Source organism: Chiloscyllium plagiosum, unplaced genomic scaffold (assembly GCF_037043375.1).
Source record: "Chiloscyllium plagiosum isolate Xiang-an unplaced genomic scaffold, Cpla_swu_hap1 HiC_scaffold_39, whole genome shotgun sequence".
Taxonomy (NCBI): domain Eukaryota; kingdom Metazoa; phylum Chordata; class Chondrichthyes; order Orectolobiformes; family Hemiscylliidae; genus Chiloscyllium; species Chiloscyllium plagiosum.
In genome coordinates, this window is record NW_028270177.1 from 21266849 (window position 1) to 21291289 (window position 24441).

A 24441-nucleotide genomic window follows, 5' to 3' on the forward strand; every position below is an offset into this window, starting at 1 on the left:
GCTGTAATGCAATTGACAAATTGGGAACATTGTTTCTAAAGTGGAAACTTTTAAAATGTGTGTAGATTGTAATGCGTCAACATTTTAAGTGCTGTTTCTAAGGTGTGATTTTTCTATAATGTGGGGGTTGCACATGAATGCAACCATCACGTTAATAGAAGAACTGCCTATATGATATTGGGATGTCTCAAAGCATGTTTTAGCCATTGAAGTAGAGCCACTTTTATATTGTAGAGAAGTAAAATAACCAATTTATACACAGTAAGGTCACACAAAAAGCACTGAGATAACTGAAATGGATTATCTTGTCATTTATAGTAATAAATTTATTTATATAATAACAGACAAACTCCCTGTGAAATATCACATCTGTATTCCAGTACTTCATTTAGTTTAAGACTTCTCAATGATGTTAAAAATCACACCACAGCTCCAGGTTATAGTCCAACAGGTTTATTTGCAAGTACTAGCTTTCAGAGTGCCATCTGATGAAGGAGCAGTGCTCAGAAAGCTAGTGCTTCCAAATAAACCTGTTGGTCTATAACCTGGTGTTGTGATTTTTAACTCTGTCCACCCCAGTCCAACACCGGAACCTCCACATCGCTTTTCAGCAGAGCGAGATGATTGACAAATGCATTGTTGGCTTGAACCTGTGACTTCTGACTCCATGATGATATTGCTAACACAAAGCCAAAGCTAACCCGGCAAGGAAAAAGAATGGGTCTGCATTATTTCCCAGACCCTCATTAGGGTAAGGCAAATAGGACAGCAAATTTTCATCGAGCAAAAAAAGTGAAATAAATGCAATTAATTTGTTTATTTTCAGGTTGTTTGAGGGATAGTCGTTCTGCACCCATAAAACTCATCTGTTCTTATTTGGAGAATGACATTAATTTATGGTGCTCCAGAGGACTCCAAGGTGTCCAGATTTCTGCTTTTGGAACTTATATTTTAACTTTTTTTTAAAGAATCCTTGGAAATACTGGCTCATTCCCAAGGGCTACTTATAACCAATTTTTTTAAAGAGGTTGTTAGCAATCCAGAAGAAAACTACCAGCATTGCAGAAAATCTTCATTTGGATACAACAATTGAAATATCATTTTCGAGAGTTAATCAATGCAAAGTGTTATTATAAGAGTGAGGAATGTGGAATCACTCGTTGATTCTCCAGTTTGTCATTCCTGTTAATCCCTAACCGATGCAACACTATTCCATGCGCTTTTAGAACAATTCTACCTTCAAGTTGGGTACAAAAATTAATGTGTTAAAATGTTGGTGCAGGTTACCATACTGCATTGTGTGTGGCATATTGTTGAACTGTAAAACTTTTTCCAAATGACAGTACTATTTAAATATTCATTATATTCATAAAAGGGTAACAAGGTTTAATGGTGTCTTCGGGAAGCCAAAAAAAAGTGCAGTTTTAAAGAAACGTTTAATTGCAGATTACTTCATTACAATGCAAAACTCTAGTATCAGAAAAAAAACTAATATTTTGTTTTTGTTTTTATTTGCAGAAACTAGTAATCCAGTGTGCCAACATGTGCTAATATATAGTGAATTAGCCAACTTGATAATAGCAAGCTGGAAGGATTGTTTTGTAAATTACAGGTAAAAGATGATTCAGTTCCCCTCGACTGTGCCACTGATCTCTTTCCTTGCATTTGGTTTGTTGCCAAGCAGTAGATGTGTATGAATGAAGTACAGTGGATATGTGGATATCACATTAGCTGGAAAGTGTATAGTTTGTTCATTACGTGCTGTCATTGTCAGTCACCCTAATGTAATCAGTTGTAGTTTTATGTTGTGAGTTTAAAAACTGCATGATAGTTTAGCTGCAGGTATTTTTGTATTGTTTGTGTTCTATACTAATAATTATCTAATACTAATCTAAAGTACTAAAGTTGCTGGAAAGCTGAAATAAAATTAAAAACTACTGTTAATACTTTTTGACTTGGGCAGATTCTGTGTAGCGGGGAAAGAAAGAAAGTTAAAGTTTCAGATCAAAAACCTTTTCACACCAGTTCTGATGGATATATAACCTCTTTCCACAGATGTTGTCTGACTTCCTGAGCATTTCCAATATCACGTTTTTATCTGTAGTATCATTTGTTAGATGAACACATTTGCTATAAAAATCTGTCATTGATGGTTGTTCTTTGTAAATTTTTGCTGCAGAAATTCTGGCTCTAATTTTGTGGCTTGAGCTGCATGGGTTTTCATGAGTTAACTCTACCTTAAACACTTTAAAATAATTGAAGAGACCATTATAGGTTCCTGCTGTAATGAACAAATAAAATTAAACCATCTGATGAAGGAGCAGCGCTCTGAAAGCTAGTGCTTCCAAATAAACCAGTTTGACTGTAATCTGGCATTGTGTGGTTTTTAATTTTGACCACTCCAGACCAAAACTGGCACCTCGAAGTCATTTATCTGAATTATATATGCTGCATGGTGTGGTATTAGACTTTTTACATTGCAAATTTGAACTTTTTCTGTTTCAAAATTTCATTTGTTGTGATGGTTTGTGGCGGAATGTTATCAAATATCAACTTCTGCAGCTTCTTTAAACTTTTAAATGTGTAATATCTTTCAAAGTTTGTGAGAAGATTTGTAGCTCAGGTGCTCATTGTTGTGGTTCTGTTCGGCGAGCTGGGAATTTGTGTTGCAGACGTTTCGTCCCTGTCTAGGTGACATCCTCAGTGCTTGGGAGCCTCTTGTGAAGCGCTTCTGTGAACTTTCCTCTGGCATTTGTAGTGGTTTGAATCTGCCGCTTCTGGTTGTGAGTTCCAGCTGTCCACTGCAGTGGTCGGTATATTGGGTCCAGGTCGATGTGCTTATTGATTGAATCTGTGGATGAGTGCCATGCCTCTAGGAATTCCCTGGCTGTCCTCTGTTTGGCTTGCCCTATAATGGTAGTGTTGGCCCAGTCGAATTCATGTTGCTTGTCATCTGCGTGTGTGTGGCTACTAAGGATAGCTGATCGTGGACCAGCTATCCTTAGTAGCCACACACGCAGATGACAAGCAACATGAATTCGACTGGGCCAACACTACTATTATAGGACAAGCCAAACAGAGGACAGCCAGGGAATTCCTAGAGGCATGGCACTCATCCACAGATTCAATCAATAAGCACATCGACCTGGACCCAATATACCGACCACTGCAGTGGACAGCTGGAACTCACAACCAGAAGCGGCAGATTCAAACCACTACAAATGCCAGAGGAAAGTTCACAGAAGCGCTTCACAAGAGGCTCCCAAGCACTGAGGATGTCACCTAGACAGGGGACGAAACGTCTGCAACACAAATTCCCAGCTCGCCGAACAGAACCACAACAGTGTAATATCTTTACCAAATCAGAGATCAGCAGGATTTCAGACGGCTTTGCTCAGGAGCAGTATTTTTTCAAATGCAAGCTTTTTTTTTTGGCTAATTTGAAAGATTGAAGAGAAAATGAGCATTTGTGGAAATTTATTCATTTGAAATATACTAATGCATTAAAAAAAATTCCACTGAAGCTTCAATGTTTGTGTAGTAGATTACTATTTAGTGTTATAAAATCTGAAATGAAAAATTTTCAGAAGCTTAAATTCCATTTCCACAAGGAGTAGAAATATAAGATGGTTAGAGTACATTACTGAGCAGAATCTAGGTGATGCTCCAAGTTGAGCAGATGATAGACCACAAGATTAAATGATCTTGGCAACTATTTTACATAGTGCAATTTTAACCCATTTATAATCTGCACTCGCCATAATATTTCCCAAATTTAATGGCTATTTTAACCCATTGTTAAATGATCCCTGTAAGTGATACTTGTTTTCTTTTTGTATTTGATTGTGATCCACTAAACTTTAGCCCACAAATTGGTATTGTCTCCAAATGCACCCTTACTACAGACAATACAGTGATGTGATCAAAACTAATTGTTGCTGTTCCATTCAAGTAAGACTTTTGCCGACATGTCTTCTCCATCTTGCAATCAACTAGTTAAATCTGGTCTTGGGAGAAGGGCAACATTGGCAGACCTGCATTGTTACCTATGACTGGTTATTCTAAAAAGCTGCTGAACCTTCTCAAATCATTGCAGTACTTTGTAGATTTATTACGTCAGTTCAGAGGACGTGGAGTCAACCATGTTTAGTAGGACTGAAGTCACATCAAAGCCAGTTCACTCAAGCATGGAAGTTCACTTCCATTTGGTTTCTTGATGACAGTCTGGCAGTTTTTATTATTTGCTTCAGTTGAATTGTGAACTTGAAATCATGTTCACAACTTACATGATGATGGTAATTCCTATCTCTGGTTTGTTAAACCAATACCATAATCAAAATTACCCTTAAACTTGCACCCAATGCAACTTTTTAATGAAAGATCACCTCGTGCAATGTGACCTGAAAGCATTTGCCATTTTGTGGAATTCGCTCCATTTCATTTGCTGTTTCATACCCCAGTGGCAGGACCCCACTGTTTACCTTGTTAATTTGAGTTAGTTCAGTAACATGAAATACCATTTAATTTGAGTTGTGCTAAAGAAAAGCTTCATATTTCTCATTTGTTGATTCTGATCTAATCTTTGCTTTTAACAAGGAGACAATTTTTCTTTACCATCTTGCCTGCAAATACGGAAACCTAATAAGCAGATCATCTCATTTTTCTGTACAGTTTTTAACATTCTGAAAGATTTTGATTAAATAAATAAACAGTTGCTCCTCTTTCTGGTTGAGAAATAAGTGGCAGATTGTGATCAATTTTAGAAATAGATCAAAAAGAGGTGATTTAAGAGAAATTTACATTGCTCTTCTAATTTCTTGCTCCAGCAAATCAAAGAGAGTTCATGAAATATCTGGCAGATAGGATTAAGGAAAACCCAAAGGTATTTTCTAAGTATGTTAAGAGCAAGAAGAGACCAAAAGGGACCAAACAGTGTGTGGAGACAAGATGTGTGAGGTCTTAAATATTTCTCATCCTTATTCACACAGGAGAAAGACATTGTAATTTGGATGGTGAGGTTCTTGAGCATGTTAAGATTCATAAGGAAATATTAGATGCTTTAATCGGTAAAAAAATGTATAAATCTCAATGGCCTGATGAAATGTTTGCACATTTTCCCTGTGTCTGTGAGATATTCCCCCCAGGTGGTCCGGTTTCCTCCTACAATCCAAAGATGTGCAGGTCAGGTGAATTGGCCATGTTAAATTGCCCATGGTGTTAGGTGCTTTAGTCAGAGAGAAATGGGTCTGAGTAGGTTACTCTTCAGAGGGTCGGTATGGCCTGTTTACACACTGTAGATAATCTAATCTTAAAAAAATGTGTCCTAATCTGCTATGCAAGGTAAGGGGGGAGATTGTTGCGGCCCTGGCAGATAGAGTTAATACTTTGCTGGCCACAGATATAGTGCCAGATGACTGGAGGTTAGCTAATGTGGATCCTTTGTTCAAGAATGGTAGCACGAATAGGCCAGGTAATTACAGGCCAGTTAGTCTGATGTCAATAGTAGGGAAATTATTGGGAAAAAAATTCCAAGGAACAGGATGAATGAGCACTTGGAAAGGCTGGATTGATCAAGGATGTCAACATGGACTTATTGGAGTGAGTTTCTGTCTGAAAGTAATAACCTTCTCAAAAAACTCTGTTGGTGTGGGTGATGCAGTTGGTGTGGTTTACATGGACTTCAGAAAGGTCTTTGACAAAGTCCCACATGGAAGGCTGGTCTGAAAATAAGAGCTAGTGGGATTAAAGGCAAACTGGATCCAAAGTTGGCTTGCAAATAGGAGGCAAAGGGTGATCGTGGAGGGTTGTTTTTGTAATTGGAAGCTTGTGACCAGTGGCGCACCACATGGGTTGCTGCTGGGAGCACTGCTGTTAATGTGCATTAATGACTTGGATGTCAGTGTAGAAGATATATTTAGTAGTTTTGCATGTGTCATGAAAGTTGGTGATGATAGTGAGGAAGATTGTCTCAGGCTACAGTCTGATATTGATCAGTTGATAAATAGGGTAAAGCAATGGTTTGAAGCTCTTTTCCTGAGATTTCACACTCGAGATGAAATTCGCATATGCCAACTTCTGCAAACAGTTAAAGTTTACTAAACTCTGTACAAACTAGGTGACATTTTGCAGGCATGCAAAGTTGAGTCAAAAGAGGCCCTAAACAAATGAAATACATTTCCTTTATATAGGCCAGTTTGCCAGATGCCCTGCCTGCATTAACCACATGTTACCCCAGGTACAATGGTAGGATGAGGTCATCCTCTGAGATAATGTAAATGCCTTAATCCTGGGGAATCATTATGCAAATGATTTCCTGACTCCATGATTCCCCAAGACAATGTAGGTGTGATATGTCCTAGTTTCAGGGCGGCCCTGCAAATGGGTTCTGGCTCTGTTACTTCCCCAGACAACATAGGTGTGATATACTGCAGTATCAGGGGATGATCACACAAACAAATTTGATTGGCTGGGGGATGGCTGTGAAAGCATTTCTGAATGGAAGGGATTAAATGAGAGTTTAATTTGAAAATAGAAATAACTGGCTGCCCAAATGATGTGTGGATTACAAGGGATAGTCATCCAAATTCCTGCATGCTGTCTGTGAGACAGAATGTCGCCCCCCCCTCCCACTTCGAGAATGTTCAGCTTCTTTGAGAAAGACAGTACAGTTAACCCTTTAACATTACATTAATGTCCAGAGACAGTGTACAAGTTAATCTTTTAACATTACAATGGCAGATGAAATTTAATCCTGATAAGTGTGAGGTGATACATTTTGGGAGGCCTAATAAGGGAAGGCATGATTGGAGATGCAGGTGCTGGACTGGGGTGTACAAAGTTAAAAATCACACAACACCTGATGAAGGAGCAACGCTCCGAAAGCTAGTGTGCTTCCAGTTAAACCAGCTGGACTATAACCTGGTGTTGTGTGATTTTTAACTAATAAGGGAAGGATTTACAAAGTGAATGGTATGTCCCCAGGGAATACTGTGGAACAAAGAGAATTTGGTGTACAAGTCTATAGATCCCTGAAGCTGTCTGCCCAGATGGGCAAGATGGTGAAGAAGGCATGTTGGATGCTTGCATTCATTAGCCAGGGTGTAGAATATCGGAGCAGGGAGGTCTTGTAACTTTTTAAAGAGCATTTGTTACGCCTCATGTGGAATGTTGTGTATACTTCTGGTCACCATGCTATTGGAAGAATGTAGAAGGTGGAGAGGGTGCTGAGGAGATTCACGAGAATGGAAATTCTTAGATTTGATATGTCCTAGCTCCTAGGAGAGATTGGATAGGCTGAGTTTGTTTTCAGTGGATCAGTGGAGGCTGAGGGGGAGATCTGATTTGAGGTATGCAAAATTGAGGCACACAGATGGGTTAGACTAGGAGAATCTTTGATCCCATGGCAGACGGTCATAAGTTTAAGGTGAAGAATAAGTGGTTTAGAAGGGATCTGAGGAAAAGATTTTTCACCCAAAGGGTGGTAGAAAAGTGAAACACGGTGCTTTAGGGGCTGGTGGAGGCAGGTACTCTTGCAACATTTAAGAAGCATCTGGGTGTGAGCACTTAAAATGCTATGACATAGACAATGGAGCATGTATAGTTTGGTATCTCTGGCCCCGGTACCTACAAGTGGATGCAGTGGTGTGCTGCCATTCTGGCTGCTGTGTGAGGACTCTGAGCATCTGAAGGATAAACTTTGAGGCTTTGTTTTTCTGGAGGCGGAGAAGTGATCTGGTCATTTCCTTTTCTTTTGGCTATTTCTTTTATTTATGCTTCTATTTTTAATCCTGTCTTTTGTGTGCTTAAAAATGATATTTGTACACTTTTCACTGTACGCCTGTTTTCCTGCATTTGAGTACACATGACAGTAAAATCTAAATCTGAAGGGCTTATTTCTAAGCTTATGACTCTGTGACAATGAACACTAAATATTTGTGCCACAGAGAACAATTTAGGCAGAGATAATTCAATCTCTTATTGAAAAAGAAGACAAACAACTGAAACCGGAAGAGACAAGACTTTGGGGGGGGTAATTTGTTTTGCCTAGCTGTACTAAAAAATGAGCACAGATAAAATGGGGCAAATTGCTGCCCTCTGTCGTGTCACGTTTGTGTTGCAGTCATGCCTTGATGCGTGACAGTTTTATGCAATGAATGGTTTGGCCAAATATCTATATTTTTATGCCAGTTGAGTAACCTAGTTCAGACCATGCATTGATCAGTATTGCAGCTATAAATATTTAATTCTAACTTAGACAATTTTACTATTTGTTGCTGGAGCTGATTTGTACTAGGATTCTCAACATCAGATTTGTATTACTGTACAATTAACCTCAATTATTCTTTATCTAGAGAATCAGCTATACCTCAGATTAAATTTTTATAAATAGTTTCTATTAGCGTGCATATTTAATTGAATCAATCATCAATCGGTTGTGACATCAAGCAGTTGATATCACTGCTTTTAACGTTGACCGATGTCACTAAATCTAATGTGAGATGTTCACGTAGCAGTCTTCCAAATATTTAAGATTGAACATTCCACACACCTAGGCAAGATACTGTCAAGATTGCATCTTTTATTTTTATTTCACTTTTAAGCAAGGACTGAATTTGATAAAAGACTGTTTGACAACAAAGCACTGTGGAACAAGTTGCTGTACTTCCTTAAAAAAAAACAAGTTACTAAAACTCATTGTTGCTTGGCAAGGTCTAAATAGGCAGCACATCACTGAAGTGTATATACAAAGTGAAATGTACCTGACAACAGGTTGATGATTGTTTTGTGGAATTGTGACCAGTGTGGATGTCAAAAGTCATCAGCTTGACTACAGCTGTCTGATTCCTGGGTAACTGAACAGCTTTTGAGTATGAATAAAATTATCAGAAGATTTAGGACTGCTGAAAGGGAAGTGGTGTCCCTTTCTCTCTCCAGTGAAAGTACATCTAACTAAAGAAAGCAAGTTATTTTCTCCAACCAGTTGCTGTTAGCTGTTGTTTTCAACCAGTCAGTAAAGAGTTTTAATAATTTGTGAACCGTTCACTCTACCTCCTTTTGAGAAGTGAAAGAACTTGAAGGAAAAGGTCTGACACCTGAAGGATTTGGGAAACAAATGGACATGCCATGAATCCTAAGGGCTAGTGGTTTGAAATGTTTCCACAGTATTTTGGCTACCCTGCACGCATGCCACCAAGGTTTCTTCTCTGTCTGTTTCTGTGTGTGGGTGTGTTTTGATGGGGGTGGGGATGTTGGTTGGAGAATTAGCTAGTAAAGCTATATGTTAACAGTCCATAGTTGTTTACCCATGGTTTGAATTTATTTATTTATTTATCATACATCAGATTTCTGTACTTAACAATTATTATTTACATTTTCTGTTAAACTATCAGCCAGGTAAATTTGGGGACTTTGTATTCTTTGATAAATGTTTTAATGTTTCTGATGATTCCAAGAATAGTGGGCCCTGATTTCCAACTTGCTGCTACAGTGAGGTGTAACAAAAGAGCAGATCACATTCCACTCTGCCTCAGCATTTGTGATGCACAAGTGCCAGGAAAGACCATCACCAATAAGACATTTTCTTTGATATTCAAAGGTATAACCGGTGCTAAATATCCCATTGTCAACATCCTGAGGGTTCACGTTAACTAGAAACTTAACTGGACCATATCTGATAAAAGATCAAAGGTTGGGAATGCTGTTCTGCAATGAGTAGCTTTTCTTTGGACTCCCCAAAGGCTGTTCTTCATCCATAAGCCACAAGTTGGACATGTAATGAAATGCTCTTCACTTGACCAAATGACTGCAGTTGAAGCAGCTCAACACTATCCAGTACAAAACAAGCCTCCTGATGGCACCTTATCACCAATCTGGGCGCTCTCACTTTCCACCATTGGTGCACAATAGCTATCTACAAGATATATGGCAATAATTTACTAAGGCTCCTTAAATAGCACCTTCCAAACCTGTGGTCTGTCCAACCTAGAAAAACAAGAGCAGTGGATGCTTGGTCGCGCCATCACTGGAACCACCAGTTCCTGACTTGGAAATATATTATCATTCCTTTTCTGTCATAGGATGGAAAATCTGGAACTCCATAACACTGCTGCAGGTGTACTTCCAATACATGGATTGTGTTGATTTATGAAGGTGCTCACCTCCACCAGTTCACAGCCAATTAGAGATTGTCAGCCAATACTGATCTTGCCAGCAATGTTTGCATCCCACAATTGAACAAAATAGCTTTGCATAAACTAAAAGAAGGAAAGTGAGAGATCTTAAAACAGAAAGAAGCATCAACAGTGGATGAACAGACAGATGAGACCATATGCTAGGATCTACAGAGTCAGGATTGTTTCTGATACTTAAAACAATATTTTCATCCCTCTCTACTTGCTTTGCAGCATGGAGTAACTGAAATTGAGATCTCCCCACTGAGGAGGAAAGCGGCTTGTTCTAAGTCATAACTTCTTAATTGAACACCAATATTTTGAGATGATGAGGACTGAATTATGTTGCAACAAACATGTAATTTTGACCACAAGTAGCTTCGGTCTCAAAATTGACTTGCACTGTGCAGTACATGACAGCTGTACTTAACTCGAGTATCTATTGACTTAATCCATTTGAATTACTGCATAATGAAAGCAAATAAAATGTGTGAAGATTGTTAAATTGATATACCTCAGTTTTTCTATATGTATTTGTTTTGCTTACTTTTCAAACATTATTAATGTGAAAGATAATATATACATTTGGAAATGAAAAGTGGCAATCCTTTCAGCTAATGTCCTCTGAGCCTTTTTTGGGTCTAACTTTAGAGAGGCCCAGTAGTTCTATGGTGTGAAGGAGTGACGCTGAAGTAATATATTTATGCCATCACAGAAATTGAACTGATAATGCTTTTACATCCTTGATAGATTGGTCTCTGCTCTTAGTGGGGTAATGTGGCAGGAATAAAGAACAAATGTGGGATTAGGATCAATCTGTGAGGTGGCTGTGTAGCAACAGGGGAAGTGTTGCAGAGAGAAAGAATTCTGGCTTATCACTATCTTGGAGGGGGAAATCAGGTTCACAAGCCTAGATTAAGCAGGTAGTGATAAGTAAACTTTGCAGCATGGTGTCGGACCTCTTGACTTTCTAAAATACATGTCCAATTATTTAAAAAGTCAGAACTTAAAGAAAATATTGCAACTTATATTACTTTAGCTTATTTTATCCTTAATGATCCTGATTCATTGGAACTTGATTTGCTTAATAGAATGGAAGTCAGATGACAGGTATGAATAAATAAATTGGGGTTATTTGCTCAAATGTTTTCCTTTTTGCAAGCCTGTATCCTGATGTTGCATTTTCTTTTAACAGTATTAAGTACATCTTTTAATTAAACTGAGTAATGAATATTCAAAGTTTTGTTTTAGCTGTACTAATTACATACTAATGTCATTAACATAGTTCAAAACCAGGGGGCAAGTTTTAAAGTGACAAGAGAAAGATTTAAAAGGGACCTGAGAGGCAACCTTTTCCATACGCAGTGGTTTCTTTTGTGGAATAAACTGCTGAGGAAGTGATAGATGCAGATACAGTTAGAACATTTCAAATATATTTGGACAGGTATATGAATAGGAAAGGTTTAGAGGGATATGGGCCAAACACAGGCAAGTGGGGCTAGTTTAGTTTGGGAAGTTTGGTCGGCATGGACGAGTTGGACAAAAGGGTTTGTTTCTGTGCTGTATGTTTCTGACTCTATGCCTATATAGAATAAAAATCAGGTTGAGTACTATCCTTTTGTACTTTGTACTGTTGATCTTGTAAAAGCTGCCATTAGTCAGATGTTCAAGCATACATTTTGTGGAATAAATTCCATTTGTTTGAGTGCGTGTGTCACCTCTAATTTCATTTTGAGTAATGAATTTTTTCATCACTTTATTCAGGATATTCAGCTCTCTGCAGAAGTAGAACCATTTATACCCCAGAAGAAGGGAACTGATATTCTTGTTCCTATGGCTCTTCCTAATGATGGAAATGGTACTGGTGTCGAAGCTCCTCCTATACCAAGCTACTTGATAACCTGTTATCCCTTTGTGCAAGAAAATCAATCTAATAGGTGAGTAGAGGTGCACAAATCAATTGTACCTTTGCATAATTTTTATTCAGATTTGTTAATTATATGGTGAAGTTTTAAAGTCAATTTTTCTTTTAGCATCACACGTGATTGGTTATTATGGAATGTCATTTGGTAAACTTTGTTATAAATCTGGATAGTTGAATTGAATTGGTTTCAGGAAGAAACTCCTGAACACTGAAATGTCTTAAATTCATGCAAATACACACCCACCCAGACCTATACTACATATTTACCCTTGACTATGGGGAATTTAGCATGATCAATTCACCTAACCTGCACATCTTTGGATTGTGGGAGGAAACCGGAGCACCCGGAGGAAACTCACGCAGACACTGGGAGAATGTGCAAACTCCACACAGTCAGTCATCCAAGGCAGGAGTCGAACTGGGTCCCTGGTGCTGTGAGGCAACAGTGCTAACCACTGAGCCACTGTGCCGCCATAAATCATTTTTCTGCACTGATCCTCCCAAAATATAAAATTGCACAACAAATTTTGGAAAACTTCCCAGCCTTCCTTTCGTGTGTGTATGTATGTATGTATGTATGTATGGTTGGGGGGTGAAGGGAAAGATTGAATATCAGTTAGAAGCTAAGATTGGTTTTTGAGATTGAGGATTTAGAAAGTCTTGCAGTTTACAGTTGCAAACATGTCAAAAGCAGGATGGTCCAAGGATTCCAGTGGGATAGTTTGTTGGGACATATTATTATCTTGTAACAGGCTTACTAGTAGACTTTAAAATAACCATTATCAATTACTATTTCTCAGTGTCAAAGTAGAGTCAGCGATATTCATACTGAATTCAAGTGAAGATTGGCAAGTCTTCTAATACAGTCAGTTAAATATCTCCAGACCCCAAAATGATGTGAAAGTAGTTGAGTTTTGAATTTGATCAAATTAACAATGTCCTTGAGGCATTCTTCCTCTGCTAGAAAATGGGTCAGTATAAACTTGTAGTACAGAATCTTTTGGAACATTGGGTCAGATCTTAGGGCTCAAATGTTAAATTTTCTAGATAGAATTTAATTCTATTTTGTCGGTAAAATCATCTTTTAAATGCAGTACAACAGACTCATCACAAACAAAAAAGTATGTCTCAATGTATTTATTGTGTATTATTGTTAAACCTTGGTTATAGTGATAGTCTTAACTTTTGATGATTTTGCACCTGGAGCCGTTGACATCCTTATGTTTCTGTGAAAGCCTTTTCAAGGAGACATTTCGTTGTAAATAAGTTTTGGTGGCATCTCTGAAAACTGATTGTTGGGAAAATATTAATTTCCAATTTTAGGGGAAGTGATGGCCTAGTCATATGATTGCGAGACAATTAATCGAGAAGCTCAACTCATGTTCTGGGAACCTGAGTTTGAGTCCTGCCATGACAAATGTTGGAATTTGAATTCAGTATAAAGAAACTCTGGAATTGACACTCTTCTGATGACCACAAAACCATTGCCTCCTATTTTTTTTTTTTAAAATCCGTCTCACTGGCCTTCAAAGAATGAAATCTGCCATCCTAACCTGGTCTGGCCTACATGTGATGCTAGACCTACAGGTTTCAGATCCATAATCTGGTTGACTTTAAGTGTCTCACTTGCTAGGTGATTTCACTCAGTTCAAGGGCAGCTAAGCAGCTAGGAGTGAGCAATAAATGCGAGCCAGCCAGTGATGCCCACATATCAGGAGTGAACAAAACAAAAACCGTCTTTGCCATGCTGCAGCCATATACCCAATGCAAAGTAGCCGCAGTGTGTAGCATGTACAAGGCATACTGCAGCAGCTGAACCACCCTCCTTTGACAACACCATCCAAGCATGCAAGCTGCCACCTCTAAGGACCATGCAGCAGGTGGGACCACCACCTAAAAATTTCCCCTCAATCCTCCGAACTTCTGAATCTGAATTATATTGCTGCTGCCTCACTTTAACAAAATCAAGTATCTTGGACCTCCTTTTCTCACAGCACTGTGGGTGTACCTGTGCAAATGGGACTGCAGTGGTCCAAGAAAGTGACTTACCACCTGCACTTTGAGGCTATTAGGAATGAGTGACAAATGCTGTAATGGCTACATCTCATGAAACAATGAAAACAAAGCCTAGGAAAAGAAAGGCTGGTACCAAGTGACAGAAGGTACCAAATTACATTTAGCCCTATGGGCATGAGCCAGTCCTTGTCTCATACAGTCATAGAGATGTACAGCATGGAAACAGACTCTTCGGTCCAACTCGTACATGCTGACCAGAAATCCCAACCCAATCTAATCCCACCTGCCAGCAGTCGGCCCATATCCCTCCCAACCCCTCCTATTTATATATCCGTCCAGATGCCTTTTAAATGTTGCAATTGTACTAGCCTCTACTAGCCTCATGCTGGCTGTGCTTTAGTGTTAACAAAATATTTATAGTTCAGCACTGTCAAGTACTGTCTGACTGTTGGCATGAGGAACATGGTGCTGTTCTGGAAGAGAAACAGGTTTTGGATTACAGGTAGGTTTGTCAATCTTGTAGCAGTTTCTGTAGTGCAGGTTAGTGCACCTTCTTAGTGATAAAAGCTACTGAAAATAGCTGTGGAGTCCAACTAGCGCACAATTTAATATGATTTGATTCTGGAAGAGCAACAACTGCTGATGGCGCAGTTAGTAAAGAACTGTTGGAGATGAATGAAATTGGAGTTGATAAAATGTTTAATGGACATTGTTGCTTATGCTGGTAATGCATTCAATTCATGCAGCCTGGCATACAAAATTGACTGTGAGGAGTGAAATGCAAAATTCTAGCTGAGCTATTTGTCCTGTTCTTGGGCAAGTGAAAAGAAAAAAGCAAGGCAAGAGAGAAAAACTGCCTAAATGAATCTTTATTTCTGCAAATGGTGGGAGACAGGATTTGATGCCTGTGCTTAATGGCCTCATGCTTTTAAAAGAAAACTGCTCGCCTTCCAATTCATTGCAACAATTCAATGGAGATTGAGTAATATTTGAAAAAAGTCTGACCAGATGTGTTATTGTGAATATATGTTAATAAATATAGTTTTATAAATTCAAACTATTTTCATGCTTTCCTTTTGTATTATATTGCAGGCAATTGCCTGTGTATAATGGTGATATTCGGTGGCAGCAAGTGAATCCAAATTCATCAGGACCATACCTTGCCTATCCCATATTGCCAACACCACAGCCTCCTGTTTCTACAGATTATGCTTACTACCAGCTCATGCCAGCACCATGCACACCAATGGTGGGTTTTTATTCTCCCTTTCCTCCACCATACACTGCACCTTTCCAGCCAGCCAATGTGGTGAATGCATTGTCTGACTGCAGTGAAAGACCTGTTACTGCCGGACAAGCCTGCCAAGCTAGCACTCAGAGAAGCAGAACCAGCAGAGGTCCAGTGCCGAAGGTAAGGATTTCCAGCTGTATTTGCTGTTTATGCTTTACAGAATTGAATGACCCTGTTTCACCTTGCTCCAATTGAAAGTTAGCCTTTCAATTTCATCTGAACCTGTGGGAGTGAAAACATTTCCTTTAGAATGCTAAGCATGATTTCGGTTAGATAAATAAAGATCGTAATTATATATAAATACATTCTCCCCCTTTCCATACTACTTGAGCAATACACATTTAGAAGTGTTGAATACCAACAAATGGAGTTGTGTTCACTCATACCTTACCCAGATGACCATTACTTGTGAATAAAATTAGGTATGATCAACAAGCTGTTAAATTCTATGGGGAAGTCAGCAAGTTGCCTGTGGCATTTTTCAGCTCAAGTCACTGGATAACAAAGGAACTGATTTTTATGGGGTTTTTGTTCTCCCTTTACTATCATGGACTGTTGGTGCCAAATCTGATTTTCTGATAGTTTGACATTATTGATTTAGTGTGGTTGTGCTGACCTTATAAGAGTCAGAATTCTGACTCGTGCTTTTTTAAAGGGGTGAAGTTATGCCAGCTGTGTGCATTTTTTAAAAAAATCTCATGGAACATAGTATCTAACTCATGCCATTTACTTACCTATTTAGAATCTAGGTTTAGAAAATTTAACCTTGAATGGAAAAAAAAGACAGCATTTGTCCTCTTGCTTGTAGCTAACGCCTCATGATGGTTTGATATAAAAACCACGAATGTCAATTTTGTAATGATATGCAAAGATATTGGAAGAGGTGGACATAAAGATTGTTAGTAAAATCAATTGTCTTGCATGTTAACTCAAGGTGGTTGTCAGCTAATTTTGCGAAATATTAATGTGGCAGAATCTTTACTGATTTTGTGAATACTTTGTATTAAACAAAATCCAAACAATTTTCTCTCTCTTTCCCTCTTAATCTATAGAAACCTTGCTGCTATGTGTTTACTATAATTTTAGGCACCTGCCAATGCCTTCCCAACACACTCTAATCATGTGTAACCTTTGGTTAGCCATGTCTGAACCTGTCCAAACTTGATGTTTCACTTTGTTCTCTAACTATTCTTGCTTAGTCATGATTTGCATTCCCAGTATTTTATTTCCCCTTCCACCTCTCCATCTCCCATTTCTCCTTTTAAACTGCTGCTTAAACCCAACCCCTCTGTTTTGATCATAACATCTAATATTTCCTTATTTGTCGGAATCCATCTGTGAAGATATTTTGCTGTGTAAAACAGACTGTACGAATACAAGTTAGCTTGCTAAGCTGTTGGAGTAGCTAACTGTTAGGACAAATAACAGCAATTTCTCTGTTTTCATTTTGAGTTAGGAATTGCATTTCTTATTTGTGCAGGTTTTGAAAACGACCAAGCCTCTGGTGAGAAACGTAGCTGTTCAAAAGGAAAACAGTGCCTCGGGTCCTGAAAATAGATCGAAGATTGTGTTGCTGGTGGATGCCAGTCAGCAAACAGGTAAGGAACCTTAATTTCCCAGCTTACCAGAACTTGGTCAAACTTAACCAAACCAAGAAACTTAATTCTGATATAGTTACCCTAAACTCAATAATGAAATAATGCAAGTAGCTGTCTAAGAAATGCCCCCAACTAGTGTAATGGATCAAAGCTCTGAAATCTTGTGGTCTTATGGAAAGTCTTGTCACAAGCAGGTATAAATGGTGCCAGGCAATTAAACAGCTCTTAGGAACTGGCAGCTCCACAAATATTACAACTCTCAATAACGGGAGAGCCCAGTACAAAAGACAAGACAGAAATCTTTATATCCATCAATAGCCAGGGATCCATCTCTGCCACCTCCTGAGACCATCCCAATATCACAGATTACAGTTTTCAGCCAGTTCACTTTAATCCATAATATCAAAAAAAAAGGCTAAAGACAATGGTACTACATTTTTTTGGGGTCTGACAGCATTTCAATAATCATATTGAAGACTCCTACTATAGAACTAGCCAAGACTCCAGCCATGGTGTTTCAATACAGCTTATCGAGTTACGTCCAGTGCACAAGGAGTAGGCTAAATTTGATTTCCTTTTATCAGCCAACTGTTGATAATCAGCAAAGTGATGGAATGGATTATTTTCAGTCTGTCAAACAGCACATGCAGAAGTTTGATCTTTTGCTTCTGACTTTGTTCTCGCCTGGGCCAAACATGGACAGGAGAAAGTGAGGACTGCAGATGCTGGAGATCAGAGCTGAAAATGTGTTGCTGGAAAAGCGCAGCAGGTCAGGCAGCATCCAGGGAACAGGAGAATCGACGTTTCGGGCATAAGCCCTGTTCCCTGGATGCTGCCTGACCTGCTGCGCTTTTCCAAACATGGACAAAGGAGCTGAACATCACAGGCCATGTGAGAGTACATCCAAGGTGACATTTGACCAAGTACAGTATCATAGACCTGAGCTTTGCTAGAGTCAATGGGAATTGGGGAAAACTCTTCACTAGTTAGTCATACCTCACACAGAGGGAGGACATTCTGATTTTTGGTTGATTAACTCAATCCTGAGAACCTGCTGCATGAGTTCCTTGAGGTAGTATTGAATGCAAACCCAACTTCAGCTGCTTTGTCAGTTACTTCCCTCCATCATGAGGTCAGAAGTAAGATTGTTCACTGATGATACCTATAATATGATACATTAAAATTAATATGGGACATACAACAAATGAAACATACAAGATCCTGAGGATTGTTAATAGGATAGTTGATAGAGTATGTTTCTTCATGGGTAGAAGGTACAACCTGGATGTAGGTTTGCTTGCTGAGCTGGAGGATTTGTTTTCAAACATTTTGTCACCATGCTAGGTAACGTCATTAGTCAGCCTCCAGATGAAGCACTGGTGGTATGGCCCGCTTTCTATTTGTGTTTAGGTTTCCTTGGGTTGGTGTGGGTAGAACCAGAGTCATTGGTTCAAAATCAGGAGTTGCCCATTTAAAACAAGGATGGAGCAATTTTTTCTGTGAAGAGTGAGAGTCTTTGGAAGTTGCTTCCTGAAAAGGTGATGGAATCAGAGCCCTTGAATATTTTTAAGGCAGAAGTAGATGTATTCATGTTAATCACTTTCACCCTTGTTTATCAGTAGGTGGGAGTGTGGATTTGGGTTGCAGTCAGATTAGTGAGCAAGAGAATCTAACCATTACTCCTTGACATTCAAAGGTACTATAATTGCTGAACCCCACACTATCAATATTCTGGTGACTCTTTGATCAGGAACTGAACTGGCAAAGCCATGTAAATAATGTGATTTCAAGAGTAGGCTAGAACCTAGGAAATCTGCAGCAAATAATTCACCCATTGTCCACTATCTACAAAACACAACCCGAGTGTGTGCAATACTGTCCACTTGCCTAAATGAATGCAGCTTTGAGATCACTCAAGAAGCTTGACACCATTCAGAGCAAAGCATCCTACCTGACTGGCATCCCATTTGCCATCTTCAGCTGCAGTGTCTAGCAGGTACAAGATGCACTGCAGTAACATACCAAAGGCTCCTTTGATAGCATCCCTCAAGCCTGAGATTTCTACCACCTAGAAGGATAATAACAGCACATACACAGGAACGCCACCTGTAAGTTCGCCTTGATAACTTGGAATAATACCACTGTTCCTCCAGTACTACTGAGTGAAAATCCTGAAATCAAGAGAACATCCCATGAGCAATTTTATTTAGAAACGAAGTGACAAATATTTTATTTCTTAATTTATCTTGCCAGTGTGAAAACATCTTTGTGTTAATAATAGTGAGCATTTGGCAATAATAAATTCAAAGCTAGCAATTTATTATTACTATGGTTTAAAACTGACATTGAAGTTCAGTTGGAACATGTGATACAAGAATATTTTCTGTAGCAGACTGAAAGGAGTGAGAAGGAAAAGAACAAAATTGAATTTAGAGGTACTACAGAAATGTTAAGTCACATAGTATGTGAGTATCTTTTAGAATGTCAGAAAGTGGATGCATTTTCAGGGTCCTTTTCTGCTTTGAGCTTCAGTGCAACCCTGTGCTGTTGGCAATCGAACTGCTGCAGAAGTTAGCAACTCCAACAGAAATGGGGGGAGGAAAGTCCTGAGGCCCTCACTGGACTGTACTGCTCTCAAGCTCATAATAGTGACTGAGTTACTGAAATGAGGAATATTATTTTATAATTTTAAAATGGCCACAGTATGATGAACATAGTTGTGCATTTATGAAATTATTCTTTGAAAATTCGCTGTTGATTGATAATCCCAAATCCAGAAGCAGAATGTGCCACACTTCTTTCCTTATACCTGCTTTAAGCACATCCTATTAGCAAATTATTGTAGTGTGTGGAAAACAGTTTTCATATGTAATACCAGAGCTTCATTCTGCTATCTAAATTTCAAGTCATAGTCATAGAGATGTACAACATGGAAACAGACCCTTCGGTCCAACCTGTCTGCTTGCAGTTTTGCACATCTAGTCATGAAAACTTAATGAGTACAATCTTCTTTTGTTTGAGACAGTTGTGAGGAAGTATTTTAATGCTTTGTTCTGCAAGGCTTAATAGAAATATTTTGATTATGTTGAACAGACATGGTTGTTGATGCTGCTTTATGGCAATGTTCTCTACCTTTAAAATATGGCTTTGTTTTGGTAGTTCAAAACTGATGCACTAAATGGATGGTGCTAAATCAAACTCTGCAATTATTTGAAAGATTTGTTATAATCTGTATCTTCAATTGTAAATGTGATTGTCTTTATTATTAAAAGATTTTCCTGGGGATGTAGCCAATAAAACACACACCGAGAGGGCCAGCCCCTTGATTTGGAAATCAAAAGTCAGGAGAAGAAGAGCATCTCACCCTGCTGCTGAATCTTCAAGCGAACAAGGAGCTAGTGAAGCTGACATTGACAGTGATAGTGGCTACTGCAGTCCCAAGCATTGCCACAGTCAGACCACATCAGCTACTACAAGGAGTACAGAATGCAAAGTACGTAAATATACATAGTTCATATAACCAAAATAAACTGTGATATTAAAATGTTCTGTGAATGATGGAGGTTTAGGACTGTTAGCAGAGTCTGAAGCATTTCCCATACTTCTGCACAGTTTAACCCTTTCCCCCTCCATCCCAGAGCCATGACAGGTTCCCCTCTTCACATGATCCACCCCAGTAGCCTTCAGTTTAGTCATTCTTCACCATTTTCTGCCTCTTCCAGCATGATATCACCACCAAATACATTTTCTCCTCTCCTCCTCTAAGTGTTCTGAAGGTACCATTTCTTCACAATATCTTGGCCCATTTCTGTATTGCTGGATTATCAGCATTCCATGACACCTTCCCATTCACTTGAAGAGAGGAGCAACACTTTCCTTTTTATCTCCCTTCTATTTAGCCAAAACCTGAAATATTCCTGCCAAATGAGGCAATGTGTTTGTACTTCTCTTAATCTAGTCCACTGTATTCACTGCTGATGGTGTGGTCTCTTCTACATAAAGGATTACAAATATGGACCAATTTGTTGCACATAAACCCAAAAAACTTAAAACTGAAACCCACCTCAAAACAATTAGTATATTAATCCAAGTTTAAACTTTAAAACTGCAAACATGTTCATTTTAAATTTACTAGTGCAAAAACAGCATATTTATCCAATTATTGAAATCTAAACTTATTGCATTCAGAAGACACCTTTTGTGTTAAAACAGTCTAAATAAAGCAGATACAAGTCCAGCTAGTAAAACCTGGTAAGGGTTCTATTCTGAAATAAATATTTTGTGGCAATTGTCAAATTATATTCCATTTGAAATTATGATTTTTGCTTTTACTGGAATATGGTGAATGTGCATATACGGAGTTGGATGAAACTGTTTTTTGTTTTATTTCAGGTCGCCGATTTAACAGGGATTGCAGGTAATTAATTTAAATATTTGTGCTGTAAAAGTTTCACAGTAGTGGTGAGAATAGGTAAGTCACTGCCTCATTAAAATTATTGAAGCAAAAGTCATTGTCTTCGTGGATAAATGCAACAGAAGGAAATGGAGCGTGTGTGTCTGTATCTGTCTGTTGGGATGGAGAGGTGGGGAGAGGACAGACCGCATGGGAAGGATATTCATGTACACTATAAATATTTGGCAATGCCTCTTGGACCAAATAATTTGTTTCCATTCTGCATGTTCAAATATTTCAACTTGTATAAGTTAGAATAAATTAGACTCGTAGAATGGTTTCAACACAGGAAAGGCACATGGCCTATTGAGCCAGTATCTTCATTAGTTCTGCAAAGTTAAAATACAACTTTCTTGAGCCTTCTGAGGCTGGTACAGTTGAGAAAAGAAGTGAGTCAAACAGTTAGGGCAGTTAGGAACAAAGAAGAGAGCAAGGTAGGACTGATAAATTAAGCTGCATTGATTTCAATGCAAGGGGCCTAACAGGGAAGGCAGATGAACGCAGGGCATGGTTAGGAACATGGGACTGGGATATCATAGCAATTACAGAAACATGGCTCGTGGATGGACAGGACTGGCAGCTTAATGTTCCAGGATACAAATACTACAGGAAGGGAGGCAAGAGAGGAGGGGGAGTAGAATTTTTGACCAGGGATAGCACTACATCTGAACTGAGGGAGGATAAGCCTGGAAATACATCCAGGGAGGTTATTTGGGTGGAACTGAGAAATAAGAAAGGGATGATCACCTTATTGGGAATGTATTATAGATCCCCTAATAGTCAGAGAGAAATTGAGAAACAAATTTGTAAGGAGATCTCCGTTATCTTTTAAGAATAACAGGGTAGTTATGGTAAGTTAGACGATTTTAACTTTCCAAGCATAGACTGGGACTGCCATCGTGTTAAGGATTTAGATGGAGAGGAATTTGTTAAGTGTGTACAAAAAAATTTTCTGATTCAGTATGTGGATTTACCTACTAGAGAAGGTGCAAAGCTTGACCTACTCTTGGGAAATAAGGCAGGGCAGGTGACTGAGGTGTCAGTGGGTGAGCACTTTGGAGTCAGCGACCATAATTTTATTTGTTTTAAAATCGTGATAGAAAAGGATAGACCAGATCTAGAAGTTGAAGTTCTAAATTGGAGGAAGGCTAATTTTGATAGTATTAGGCAAGAACTTTCAAAAGCTGATTGGGAAGCAGATGTACGCAAGTAAAGGATGGCTGGAAAATGGGAAGCCTTCAAAAATGAGATAACGAGAGTCCAGAGCCAGTATATACCTGTTAGGATGAAAGGAAAGGCTAGTAGGTATAGGGAATGCTGGATAACTAAAGACATTGAGGGTTTGGTTTAAAAAAAAGAAGGAAGCATATGTCAGGTATAGACAGGATAGATCGAGTGAATCGTTAGAAGAGTATAAAGGCAGTAAGAGTATATTTAAGAGGGAAATCAGGAGAGCAAAAGGGGACATGAGATTGCTTTGGCAAATAGAGTTAAGGAGAATCCAAAGGGTTTTTACAAATACATTTAAGGAGAAAAGGGTAACTAGGGAGAGAATAGGGCCCCTCAAAGATCAGCAAGGTGGCCTTTGTGTGGAGCTGCAGGAAATGGGGAGACACTAAACGAGTATTTTGCATCAGTATTTACTGTGGAAAAGGGCATGGAAGATATAGATGTTGGGGAAATAGATGGTGACATCTTGAAAAAGTCCATGTTACAGAGGTGGAAGTGCTGGATGTGTTGAAATGCATAGAAATGGATTAATCCCCAGCACCTGACCAGGTGTACCCTAGAACTCTGTGGGAAGTGATTGCTGGGCCTCTTGCTGAGATATTTGTATCATCAATAGTCACAGGTGAGATGCCGGAAGACTCAAGGTTGGCTAACATGGTGCCATTGTTTAAGAAAGGTGGTAAGGACAAGCCAGGGAACTATAGACCAGTGAGCCTGACGCCGGTGATGGGCAGGTTGTTGGAGGGAATCCTGAGGGACAGGGTGTACACGTATTTGGAAAGGCAAGGACTGATTAGGGTTAGTCAACATTGCTTTGTGTGTGAGAAATCATGTCTCACAAACTTTGATTGTGTTTATTTGAAGAAGTAACAAAGAGGATTGATGAGGGCAGAGCGGTAGATGTGATTTATAAGGGCTTCAGTAAGGCATTCGACAAGGTTCCCCATGGGAGACTGTTTAGCAAGGTTAGATCTCATGGAAGAGAGGGAGAACTAGCCATTTGGATACAGAACTGGCTCAAAGGTAGAAAACAGAGTGGTGGTGGAGGGTTGTTTCTCACACAGGAGACCTGTGATCAGTGGAGTGTCACCAGGATCGGTGCTGAAGCATTGACTGTTCATCATTATATAAATTATTTGGATGTGAGCATAAGGGGTATAGTTAGTAAGTTTGCAGATGACGCCAACATTGCAGGTGTAGTGGACAGCGAAGAGGGTTACCTCAGATTACAAAAGGATCTTGATCAGATGGGCCAATGGGCTGAGGAGTGACAGATGGAGTTTAATTTGGATAAATGTGAGTGCTGCATTTTGGGAAAGCAAATCTTAGCAGGACTTATACACTTAATGGTAAGGTCCTAGGGAGTGTTGCTGAAGAAAGAGACCTTGGAGTGTAGGTTCATAGCTCCTTGAAAGTAGGCCACTATTGGAATATTGCATGCAATTCTGGTCTCCTTTCTATTGGAAGGATGTCATGAAACCTGAAAGGGTTCAGAAAAGATTTACAAGTATGTTGCCAGGGTTGAAGAATTTGATCTATAGGGAGAGGTTGGATAGGCTGGGGCTGTCCTCCCTGGAGTGTCAGAGTCGGAGGGGTGACCTTATAGAGATTTATAAAATCATGAGGGGCACGGATAGGATAAATAGACAAGGTCTTTTCCCTGGAGTGGGGAGTCCAGAACTAGAGGGCATAGGATTAGGGTGAGAGGGGAAAGATATAAAAGGGACCTAAGGGGCAACTTTTTCACACAGAGGGTGGTA

At 39.1% G+C, this 24441-nt stretch overlaps 1 protein-coding gene across 3 annotated transcripts in view; it reads left to right on the forward strand.

Moving 5' to 3' along the window:
- secisbp2l (SECIS binding protein 2-like) overlaps positions 1-24441 on the forward strand; it is an 89508-nt gene that overhangs the window by 25403 nt on the left and 39664 nt on the right. For 2 of the 3 annotated variants that reach the window (XM_043677423.2, XM_043677424.2), the window contains exons 2-6: positions 11934-12106; positions 15202-15520; positions 16881-16998; positions 20271-20491; positions 21391-21415. In XM_043677423.2, coding sequence (XP_043533358.2) covers positions 11934-12106; positions 15202-15520; positions 16881-16998; positions 20271-20491; positions 21391-21415 — 856 coding nt within the window. Of the gene's footprint in view, positions 1-1518; positions 1613-11933; positions 12107-15201; positions 15521-16880; positions 16999-20270; positions 20492-21390; positions 21416-24441 lie in introns of all 3 variants that reach the window. The other variant, XM_043677426.2, reaches the window with a different exon arrangement.